General features: G+C 41.5%; 1 protein-coding gene across 1 annotated transcript; it reads right to left on the bottom strand.

Annotated features, from left to right (window-relative positions):
* Positions 1 to 438: 438 nt before the first annotated feature.
* MRPL23 (mitochondrial ribosomal protein L23) lies at positions 439 to 11,803 on the bottom strand. The gene is made up of 5 exons (XM_074149488.1): positions 11,763 to 11,803; positions 11,465 to 11,587; positions 10,509 to 10,591; positions 8,611 to 8,684; positions 439 to 811 (listed from the first exon to the last, which is right to left on the bottom strand). Exons 1-5 carry the CDS (start codon positions 11,786 to 11,788, stop codon positions 647 to 649), a joined length of 471 nt encoding a protein of 156 aa, XP_074005589.1. The 5' UTR covers positions 11,789 to 11,803; the 3' UTR covers positions 439 to 646.
* Between the last annotated feature and the right edge of the window lie 714 nt (positions 11,804 to 12,517).

Below are 12,517 nucleotides of genomic sequence, written 5' to 3'. Positions count from 1 at the left end.
CATTCCTTGATGCTTCTGGGGGTCAAACGCACACATGCGCAGTCACAAGCCTATCCAATAATCCCTGTCCCCAAAATGTCACACAACCATTAACAAAGGAGTGCAATCAAATCACACCCACATCTCCAGGAAAGGGAGGGTCACTTTGCAAGGAAGGCAATTCACAGGACAGTAGGACACCATAACTGACAATAAGAGAATCCTATGTCCTGAGCCTATAGTCTAGTTATCTACACCTTCGTGTCCGCCTCCCACTGACCTATCTTGACTTTTACATGTTCTATTCAATGCAAACTACACTTACCCTAGGAAATGAAATGCCTCCTACTTTTACTCAGAACAACCCACAGAAGCAGGAAGAAGGTAAGCATAATGACACTCTCATAGTCAGAAACAACAAGCAGCAATTCCACATTTTAGAAATAGTCCACAAGTTCACAGGAAAGACCTGATGCAGTCATATTTATTTTACCTTTTTATTTCTTTAGGGCCATTTTGTTGTAGTCGTGTACAAACAGCCAGGAAAAAAAGACACCTAGCAAGGGCTGCTCAAGAATAAACATTCAGTCATTACAAGATGGGAAGAGTGCAAGTTCTGCTGATGAAAATCCCTCTGAGCCTAAAGAAAGGCAGCTGGCTTGTTGCATCAAAGTCCAAACCAATCGGGGACTCCACCTCGTCTGGGGTCACCTTTCTGCCTCTGCTTCTCTCTCTCCATATATTTATCCTTGAAGTCATCAAAAGAGCGAGTTTCTGTGTCTTGTTCTTTCTCTGGAAATAGGTTGGGAAACTGAAAGGTTTGTCCTTGGCCCTAAAGAGAAAACAAATGGTCAGAGAGACATTCCAGCCTTTCTGCAGTAGCTATGATGCATAAACTTACAATGAAAGACCACCCTGGAGTTTCAGCTAGTGCAAAATGGTACCTCTTACCTCCCAAGATCTCTTTCCACCCCTCTCCCCAAGATACACATATATGCCTCCCCCCCCAAAAAGCTACCTTTCAGCCTCTCTTCTCTTGTGCGCTAATTAAGACACTGACATAGTTTTTTTTTACAGATGAGTGGTCAGGAGATAGACACCTCGTCAAAGATTTTGAACCAGCTCAGAGATGTTGTAAGAGTCACACAGCAAAAGCAAGATGAGCAAAGTTATTTTGTTAAAGTAACACCACCAGGGAAATACACAGTGGAGCAGGCATTCATTATGTTAACACTGAGGATATGGGGAGTGGCTATAGTTGTTTAGATCCCAGCTAAGCATAAGAGAGAACAGTCTTAGCAGCTGTTACTGTAGGATGTAATGTGGGAATACGGAATAACAGATATTAGAGGTCTGTTATCAACAGGAATAAAGACTATAGTGTAAAACAATTATAGTGGGAACAATCTAATACATCAGTGATGAGATTAAAGTGATAACATCCGCATCAGTCACTCTGCCTAACAGACAAGTTATTTTAGTGAAACATCATCATCAGATCTATGTCTCCCACTTGGAAAATATTTGCTTGGTCTCTGTTTTTTATCTAACAGCAGGAAACCATTATTCTGTGGAAATGTTCTATGCCATTAACATTATCTACTTACTTTTTAGTGACGTTTGCACTAAGCACAACTTCATTAAACTCAACAATACCAGCCCTTCCATGCAGTATGGGAATTTGCATAATAAAACTTGTAACTGGTAATTCATAACTTCAATATTACTCTCCAAAATACTTAGAAATCTTACCATACATTAACTTCTTTGGCAGAATTCTGCATACAGAAATCTCAACAACAGCATTTAATTGCTTCAGATGAAAACATTTTTTTTTTCAGATTAGCCATTCTTCACATTTGTGCAATAAATATAATCAAACAAGTGGCACAGTTATTAAATAGTTCCACAAAGGACATGAAAGGAGCCTTCCACAACACGCCTACCTATACTACGTTTTGGGATCAGAAATGTGACATAATTAAATCCAAAAAAACCCAACCATCACCATGCCCCTGACCCAGCTGAATGTGTGCTATGTTTCATTTAGGCATATACACTCAACCTGGTAATTTACAGGTGTGAAAGAATTTAAACCTCAAGCATAAACTTTGGAAAAAAAACAGCCATGACTTATCCCAGTTGAGCTTATCCAGACTAGAATCTAGGAAATATCAACTCATACTAAGCAATGCTCCGGTTGTTTTTGCAGTGCATACTTCTTGGGGGTTTCCTAAGAGCCTGACCATACTACAAAAACAACAAGGGAGCTGCTGTGTACGTTGCTCTGTCCTCGATTCTAGCCTGGATAAGATCAACTGGAACAAATCAAGATTTTCCTTTCCACGGTGTACACTCTGGGGTTTCAACTCTTTTGTACCTTTAAATTGCCAACAGGTATGCTTATAATAGCTGTCCTATGACAATTAAAGCATAGTTCAACTCCAAGGCACAGAAACTGGCCTTATCAATGTCCTTGAGCAATCCCAAAGCTGTAGCCTACTGAAACTCTTCCTGTAGTAGGATCAGCAATAAGCACCCTTGAGGCCAAGCACTGTTCAAGATTTTAGCACACTGAAGCATTTGGGAAAGAATTTGTTTATATTACAAAAAATTACTGTGTTTTAACTGCACTGCAGGCGGGTCACTCAGCCTCATGGCACCTATAGAACCAACAGGGCTGATTCTAAGGACTCATCTGCACTGAAAAGGAAGCCATTTTAGTTAAACAAGTCAGAAAACAATTCAGGCTAACATGGTAGGCATACCACCTACACTGAAAATTTGAGAACTATTTATATTGGTAACACTGTAGTAAAGGACTGTTCTTGTTATGCAGCACTTCCATTCTGGTATGCTTCCAGCACCAATGCACTTCCCTTATTGGAGAACGATGGAAAGCTGTCCCTAAAGCATACTAACAACATCCATGGCAATTCACTAAGCATTGCAAAACAATTATTATTTTAAAAAGAGGGGAAAGAAACAAAAAAAGATACGCACAGAGGCTGTAGCGAAACCAGACAAACCTTTCAGCTGTTTATCAAAGTGCTCACAGTTCCCATTTCAAGGCTGGTGAAAGTCAAATATTGAGCTGAAAATGTCAATCTGGAGAATTTTAATAAATCAAAATCAGCACAGACAAGTTGGCTCTTTCCAGCTCTTGTTTTGTGAAGAAATTCTGATTTTGGCTGGCAACCAGACATGATTTGAAACAGCCAAGACATTACACCCTGAGAACTGAAGGTTGATAAATCTTTAGTAACAATACTATGCAGTAACACTGCACTGTAAGACTCTGAAGTGATGAAAGCTGTATGAAAAATAGCTGTTGTGCATGCTCAGTAGCTAGTTTTCAGAAGAAGCCTATATCTTGGGTATTTCAAAATTTCAAAAATACCAAAAGCATCAACTTACATAAAGGACTGTGAGTCTGACCAGGCATATTTACATTCAGTGCATCTTTCACACGATGCCAGAAGCTACTGAGGCTCAAGCTCATACACCACCTTCTCAAAAAAATGCCAGCCAAAGGAACACAGGGGTCATCACTCCTTTATGCAGTGCTGCTTTTTCTTAAACTTCTTTGCAAAGCTTTCCTTTCTATACAGCAAGCGTTTGACAATCATATGATAAATGCATCCTCAGAACGAAAACCTAACTGAAAAAAAGCAAACAACTAAATTTCTACCAAGTTCAATAGGGTTTTATCTGTTTTGCAAACTGCTAAAACATGAAATGATGGTATATTCAACCAGAAAGCAAAGTTTTGGCTTACTCCTAAACCTTGCATTTGTTCACTGTTTTACCTTTTACAAGCCATTTAACTTTTAAATACTGAGTTAATGAAATTCACATAAACTGAAATGGGCTTTAAACAGGCTAGGGCTTGGCCCTCCCTTAGAACTTCTGCCATAATTACCTGGTGCATAGCAAAAGAGAGAGAAAAGAATACCTTTCTAACTGACATAGCTGTGCTAAATGAAAATCCTGTAAAAAAGGCAGACACTGGCAAAAACAATAAATCATTTTGCTTGAATAATTTAGTCTATCTTGGAACCGGATGCTGCACTGACAGCAGAAGAACTTTTTCACCAATGTGAGGTGATACACTGATATTCTGGGGTTTATCAGGATAAGCTCTACCACCACATGGTCTTATATCTAAGTGAGCCCTTATAATGTTAAATAAAAAATAAAAGAAGAAAACAAGCAAACAAGTCAAGTCAGAGGGGCGGTATTAAAACACCTAAAAAATAAATGCAACCCAATGGTTTTACACATTGCTATTCTCAATTTTTCCTACAAATTCTAAGATTATGTACAAGTGAGATGTGTGGCCCAGTGTTTAGATTACAGAAATGGGAGCCATTAAACTTCTATTCCTGCTCAACTCTAATCCTTGCTTCAGCATTACCCAAATGTAACACTGATTTATATACAAGGTCTTATGAGGATTCATTTGTTAAATGCTAACATCCTAAGCATCAGACATGTATTTTCCCCTTTAGATTTCCAGCTTTTTTGGTTAGAAAGGCTGAAAACACACCTTGTTCCTTCGAGTCTGTAGAAGGAGTTATCACATCGAGTGGTACAAATTGCCTCCATTCATTTTAATGAGAGGTTAAGTGACCATAATTAGGCCTACGAAGTCAAGTGTTAGCCTTGATGATGAGGCTCATGACTGAGCCTCATGTCAGAAAATTACTGGAAGGATTATCCAGAAAAAGATTAGGAATGGAAGGTCAGCACAGATATCATTATGTAGCAATGACGCAGCAAACGCTGATCATGTAAACAACTCTGAGATCTTCTGATTATTGAGATAATTGAAGCACTTACTACTGTCCTTCAGAATTAGGAGAAAAGTGATGTTTATAGTATCGTTAACTAAAAAAATGTTGGATCCGCAACAGCACGGGACTCAGTCCAGCAGTAGCAGCAAATGCAGCTAAGTTTAATAATCCAGTGCATTTGAACAATTCTCCTGCTATTGCAGTGGTAACATCTGATGTTAAAATGTATGGCAGAACAGCACGGAAAACAATGTCAAAAATCCACACAGCAATGACACAGAGTACGGAGCATCTGAGTTTCCTCTGAATTCACTACATGTCAAAAGAAAACTGCTGTCACATCTGATGAGTAAATGGGTTAATTACTATGAATGTACCGGACACTTTAAACAGAGTTTGAGGAGAAAGCATTTGCACCACCAGTGCCATCATTCATGCAGCTAAATAGGTGTTAGTCCTAATGTTGACAAGGTCAGACTCCTTTTTACAGCCATCTCCATTAGATTTCTCAAAACAGGTTTAATTAAAAATAGGTCTGGATTCCAGAGGCTTGTCTACAGTTGTGCTCCCACGGGTGCTAACACCTGTTGAGCTAAACGAGTGAGAACACTGAAGGAGGAGGAGGGGATGTTGGTTTTTTTAAATTTCCCTGATGTTGATGCAACTGTGAAGTTTCCCACTGGCACTCTTTTTCTTTTTTTTTTTTTTAAATAACATTAGAATCATTATAACTGTATCGGAGTAAAAAGGAAAGTTGCTGTATTACATTCATTTTATATACTCTGCAAAGACATATGGCTTTGTTTTTAATTAAAAAAATAAAATAGCGTAAAAAAGGAGCATTTGATACCCAGGGCTGTAAGTCTCTAACTTAAACCTTTCTCACCACATTCCAAAAGGGGAAAAAAGGCAGGCAGGCTCTGGAATGGCAAGATATTGTTGATCCACAGCCTTCTATGATTTGAGGTATTTTTTTAGTGTGAAAATATTATGCTTGGACAGATCACGTATTTGTCCAGTTACAGCCTGAGAATAAAGTAAACAGCTCTGAATCTCCAAGAAATAGTATTTGGAAAAGAAAGGACAACAATTCTTACATGTGGAACAGCTGTGGCATTAATCTGACACCTAAGGATATGTTGACTATGACTTCATACATCTTCCACCTTTCAGACACTTGCAGTAAGTTAATGGATATGTATGTTGTGCTGGGACACATAAGGTGATGTTTTATGAAGCAGGGAAGTGTAACTAGTCATGAGAATACACCCAATTTCATTCAGGTAATCGACACCACGGCTGCTACCAAGTCACACTGGAAAGAGCAACACTTCCACCTAGTGGGCAATCGAAGGACCAGCCCAAGACCTTGCAAAAACACATCCTTATTTTTCCAGTCATAAGCAGTTTTAACTTGAAACTGGATTAATGAGAGCAAACACAGCTGGTAAAAATGGTGGGAAAGCCCAGCTACTCTGACTCACGGCAGATGCAAACTAATTCTCATGAAAATAAGGATTTTACAGTGGTTACCAAAGACTTTCCTAAATTAGGCAGATACTAACAATGGACTGCGTGGGGCCTGTTATGGCCTGAATCAACCCATGAATGAGAATGAAGGCAAAACCTTCAGTTTCAGAAATTACACTGAGTTTCTGGCCTCACCCACTGTTTAAAGCTGGTGTGAACACAGAACTGGGAGCTCATTTTCTGAGACACCAGAGCTAGTGATGAAAAGCAAAGAACAAAAGGAAAAAGAGAAAGAAAAAAAAAAAAAGACAGACAAACCTCAATGTTAAAGGAATTAACAGACGACAACAACAATAGAAAAAAAAAAACAACAAAGAGACTAGGAATGAGTTGAGGGGAAAATGCGCAGACCAAGCATCACTGACAAGAGTTTAGGAAACAGTCAGGTTTCCCTCACTTGGGATGAAGTACAACACCAAAAGGTGGTCCTCTGACCCTGTTCATAGGTCAGAATGGTTCATAGGACAGAAAACATAGCATTCTTTTAAAACTTAACGATGACACTACAGCATAGGGCAAGGCAGTAAGGGACATTGCTGTCTCATGTACCAAGAGTAGTCCTCAGCCACAGTACCACAAGGCTCTGTGCAAGCTAATTTGCCCAGCAGACAAAATGAGAGGTTGGTGGAATGACCAGTTACTGCTGTCCAACTACCTCCAGGTCCAAGCTAGTTTGGCTAATTCTCCTTGCCACCGTGCAGCTGCCCTTAAGGCAATGGCAACTGCTCTAGGTTCAGAGGCTTGATGTGAAATAAATGCACAAAGGCACTGCCTTAAATGAGTGACTTGCTCCATGGAACAGCAGCATTTTGCTTCCCACTCCTTCCCCCTGAGTATCTATGGGTTGCAAACTACCTCCTTCTCAACTCAGCAGCCAGAAGAAATAAGACTGCATTAAATACAGTGAAATAAAATTTGAGAACTGACCACAGCTCACTAAAGATCCATGTCTGCTTCAATTTTGGGAAACCAGTCTTTAAAAGCAAAGAATTCACTAGCAAGAGGCCATAACAATGGAAAGTGCTTGCAACTACCTACTAAGGAACAACACTCAGAGAAAGCAACTTTTAAGACATAAGATCACTCCTGGCATTCAATACCTCGGCTGTGTTCTTAATGAATCATTCATACCTGATCTCTCGCAGACAAAAACCTAGCTCAGACAATCCAGGAGTGAGAATTTGCCCACCAAAGCAGAGACTCTTCCTTCAAAAAGGAATGTATTTTTTAGCCACTGTAATGCAAAATCTTCACAGAGATGAGTTTGCCTTTAACTTCAGCACAGTAAAACACAGTTAGTTCTCATCTAAATACAACTCTGTTACTTTCTATTAACATTGTACTTTATACTGTTCTTGTAAAGGTAAGGGCTGTCTAGAAAAACATTCTCCTCACTTTTTTTTCCACTCCCCTTCCCAGAAGGGGCTTAGAGGAAAACTTCTAAGCACTTTAAACTTTGAAAAATTAAAAAAACCCATCAGATTTCCCATTGTCTGTGCCTCCTTAGTTTGACCCCAGATCCGTATGAAGTATTATGCAGCCTTTAAGATCACACAGTGTTCCCTCCACACTGAATCCTTGTCCCAGGATGGAGTAACACTGAGGCTGTGTTGCCAACAGCAATTTTGAGCTTATGGTTTTACAACTATAAATAGCACTCCTTTAATGTAATTTTGGTATGTGAAGAGGTTTTCTGTCACTGGTTGCATTTCTTTTTTACATAGAGCCAGGTAAGCCCAAGAGAAGTCTAAACTATAATATGCTCCTGTTGTGAAAGAAATTCATAAGAACATGAAGCTCCTTTTCCACTGGGCAACCAATATACGTTTCAGAACTCGGTTTAGCCACAAAGCATGCTTGTTAGACATGACTAAAAACTCTCCAAGGAATATGCCTTAGTCTTCTCTGAAATCCAGAAAGCTTTAATAAGAAGTTCCTACCCTTACAATATATTCTTTCACTTACTGGACATTTCAGTAACCAACCACACAAGTCGTGAACCTTCCAGCACACAGAGTACAGGGTCAGCATGAAACTCACTGGCAAAGCAGCACTATATGACATCAGACCGTAACTTACATACAGACCTCAAACAAATACAGGACTTGAAAACTAACCATTTGTTTGAATTTTAGACTAAGTCATTCAAATCTTTTTGCACATTCTGGAAAGTATTAAAGAAAGTGTCATTATTAGAGGATTGGCAGAAATATTCAGCCAACCAGACAATTCACTGAACTTTAATTCTAGCTTGGCTGGTTAACAGTGCTTTCTTCTTTCCACACAAGCGTCAATGTTAACTCACCAGCTGTACATAGGCGACCTTGTAATCTGGCTTCTTCACTCTCTGATTCTTGTGATTCCTCTTGTTGTTTGCACCTGCAGAAATGAAGGGAGTCCCACCTTTTACTTCCCAGGACTTCCAAGTTCCCAAAGCAAGGCCAAGCTAAAGGGGGCACTTCACTAGTTCTGATTTATTGTTAAGAGGAATACTTTTTCTTCAGTATCACAATTACCAAAATGTACTGAAAATAGCACACCACTCTCCTTGTTTACAAGTAGGGAATGGAAGCATCACCAGACTCAGGCTGCTGATAGCCACTGTGCCTTCACGTCACACACAAAGTTTGCAAAGCAGCAAGGAGGTAAGTCTCCTGAGTAGGGGGCCAGGAGCAATAAACTGTCCTCTCAACGTCAACAGCTTCAGGAAGACAAGGAGGAACTGACCACTAACCAGCTTCAAACTTGTCAATTTTTACTACCTAGCTAATGAGCTGGATCTACTGTTTATACACCAGGAAATGACACCCCACATCCAAAAAAAAACAAAGCACCTCAACCTTCTGCAAGTATTCTAGTCCCAACCGAGTGGGAAGTTCAATTTATTCCCCGCATGTTAGGCAGACATTAAAACTCTCAAACTATTAGACATTTTAATCCCCTTTTCTCTTTTATCCCTGAATATATACATTCTACCATTAGCAGTGAGGTACAAAATGGCTACAAGGACAAGTATGAATATTTTTAATCCTGTTTGGAACTGCACGTGTTTGGTATTTAAGACTTTATTTAATTCTATTTTTCATATAAGCATATTACAGACAATCTGTTTTCTTTTTCTTCTTTTATATGTTCTGAATTTTACCTTATTTGAAGCTTTTTCTTTCATTCTCCATTTTTCATTATTACAGCTCTTTTTTCTTACCCCTTTTTTTAAAATCATCCGTACTTTTACCATTATAAACACATCAAAAAATTCCTTTGCTAAAGCCACTGCATGAAAAAAGAAAAATGCAGCCATCAAATATGTCCTAACCAACAAATCAATCTCCATTTGATTAATGCACTGCCTGATGATCAAGAGGTAAGCAACATGAAAATTATATTCCTGAGTTTTCACTGCATCCACACTGCAGTCAGAGAAGCTCTGGGGAAGGAAGCATTCATATGTGAAGGCCACCTTATATAAATTTAGCTTATTTCAGTTACAGGTGGGTCCCTCTGCTCCAAGTCAGAGTTCAGCGTAACTTAAACTATCAACGTTTTTTGGTTTTATCTTGGGTTGGTTTTATGTTGGTTTTTTTTGTAGGGGAGAAACACCGTGAGTGGAAGCATACACGTCCATAGAAGAAACGTGGTAATGACAGGTGATGAAAAATTGAAAGTTTGTCAAGATGTTTTTTCTGACATTATCAACTGGTCTAATAGAATACATTTCTTTGCTCTACAGACTTTGCCTTTTATTAGACTGTAACACCTCCTCTGTGTGCACGCATGGTAACCTTAAGTGACATATTTGGTTTTTTTCAAAAAAAAGCTTATGCTGAAATTTAGTTTAATTACTAATTTTATTAAAACACATCAAGAAGTTTCTTCAGAAGTGAGACACCCACAGGTCTTCAGGGAGAAATGGTACCAACTACAAAAGTACACAGCACAAGCTAGAACACTGTCAAGATGATAAGGCTTTTTAAATTCAGATTTTTCTTTTCAAAACTGTCGTAATCTAATCCAAGCATTCAAATATGAAGTGGTACATATTCATTTGAAGGGACAAATAAACAACTATGCTGCTAGATGTCACCAGCTAAGCACCCGAACCCAAAGTTTGTTGAAATCTAGTGGCTCTTTTGAGAGGAAAAGCGTATTCTGGCTGCACAGGGATGCTGTATTCATCCCTTTTGATTACTCAACAGCACTTACCATACTGTATCCTCGTCCTCACAGCAGCTACTGGCACATTGTATATTTTTTCAAGGTAATTCTTGATATCCACTTTTGTCATTCTAGGCAATGCAAAAACATTTAGGGGAAAGAAAGATGGAAAAGTATAAATATTTAAATAAAATAAAACAGAGATTTTTTATAGATTGTTTATAGACTCATGATACTCTGAAATAAATGTCTTCTCCCTTTTAACCAAAGTAGCTTTACGGCACAAAAGTATAAACTCAACACAGATCACACAGTGCTACATCAATTCATTATCCAAAAACTGTAACAATGACAAATATTTTATCCTCTGTAGCCTCAACAGTCAAAATCCCAGACATATTCTGTATTCAGCGAGAGCAGGTAGGCTTTCTCACTGCCTAAGCCAAAGAATCCTTTCTAATCTTCTGAATAGCATTTTCTAATCTTTTCAGGACCCGCTAGAGGCTTGTGGGCTCTAGTGTGTGCAACCAGATTGGTGAGGATGAAAGAGTCCTGACAAACACCTGGATATCATCTCGTTTTCTATGGATGATTTTCATAAGCACTTCCTTCTTCCTAAGCCAGTCCCCGGAAAGGCTGAGCCTCACTAACAGGCAGGAAGAGGGGCTAAGCAAAGCTCGTACTTAAATGCCCTTGCAGTCCTCTAAAAGGTCTCCCTTATGCAGAAGCCCCTTCCCCCTGCCCGGAGGGCACTACCTGGCACTTCACCATCCTGTCCTGAGCTAACCAGACAAGCTGCAGCCTAGAAAGAGGTGACAAGAGGCAGTGTGACGGGACGTGTGGCACTGGGGGGAGTGTGTGTGCTCCAAAAGTGGCGGGGGCCCCTTTCCCCCCCCCCCCCGGGCGGCGCCGGGCCCCTTCTGCGGCAGGGCATGCCCAGACCCGCGATGGTTCCCGCCGCGGGGGGCTATGCCATGCCGTGCCCTGTTCCCTCACGCACTCACTCCATGGAGACGCGGAACTGGACGGTGTCCTCGGGCTGCGGCACGCCGGGCCGCACTGCCAGCATGAAGAAGTTGGGCCGGAAGATCCGCAGCTGCGGGCCGCCCAGCTGGTACAGCGGGTACCTGCGGGGAGACAATGCCGCTCAACTGACTCACTCACCGACCGACAGACAGACAGAGAGAGAGACAGAGAGAGACAGACCGGCACCCCCCACCGTCGCCCCTAACGCGAGCCCGCCCAGCCTGTCCCCCGCCACGACCCGGCCCGGCCCGGCCCGGCCCGGCCCGGCCCGCTCACACGGCCTTCCTGGCTCCCGTCGCCATGGCGCTGGCCAGGCCGGAAGCGGCGCGGCGGGAGGAGCGGTTCCGGGCGCGGCGGCAGCAGCAGCTCTCGCCCCCTGCTGGCGCGGAGGAGCGCGGCGGGGCAGGGGTGGGCTCTGTGAGGGGCGGCGGCGGGCTCAGGAGCCCTCGGCCCGGCCGCCTTTTCCTCACGGCTGCCCCCGACAACCACAGCCCGCCCCGGGGCCCGGCTGTCCCCTGGACCTACTCGGGGCGAGGCGGGTCACAGCCTTGGGGCAGGGGAGAGTTCCCCAGAGGGGCCGCAAAGTCAAGGGGCGGTTGGTGGTTGGGGCAGGGGGAGCACCTGCAAAATGGTGGCATGCAGCTTTGGCTGCGTTTCACTCAGTGCTTTCCTCATAGTTACAAGAGGTGTTGTCCCAAAGCTCGTATTTACCCGATATTAGCTGTTTATTAGCAGTTCTGTGCAGAAATGGGTGCTAGGGGGCATCTCCGCAAAGTTAGCACAGACAGCATTGAAACAGTCGTTCATTTATACATTGTAATTAACATACTCATTGCTTATCAACTTTTTAATGGTGCTCATAATTCCTTATTTTGAAGCCGATGTGTGTGAAATGTCCTCATCTTCAACTAAAGGTACAGTGTCTCTTAATTTTACTGCACAGGCTCAGTGGGTGAGGGTCTTCAAGCTGAGGCTGGTATCCTAACTTCTAGAGGAGTGGTTTTCATATTATAAAGAGCACATTTCATGAG

The sequence above is a fragment of the Numenius arquata genome, chromosome 6 (assembly GCF_964106895.1).
Source record: "Numenius arquata chromosome 6, bNumArq3.hap1.1, whole genome shotgun sequence".
In the NCBI taxonomy this organism is placed as follows: Eukaryota; Metazoa; Chordata; class Aves; order Charadriiformes; family Scolopacidae; genus Numenius; species Numenius arquata.
This window is presented reverse-complemented; position numbering and strand designations above follow the sequence as displayed.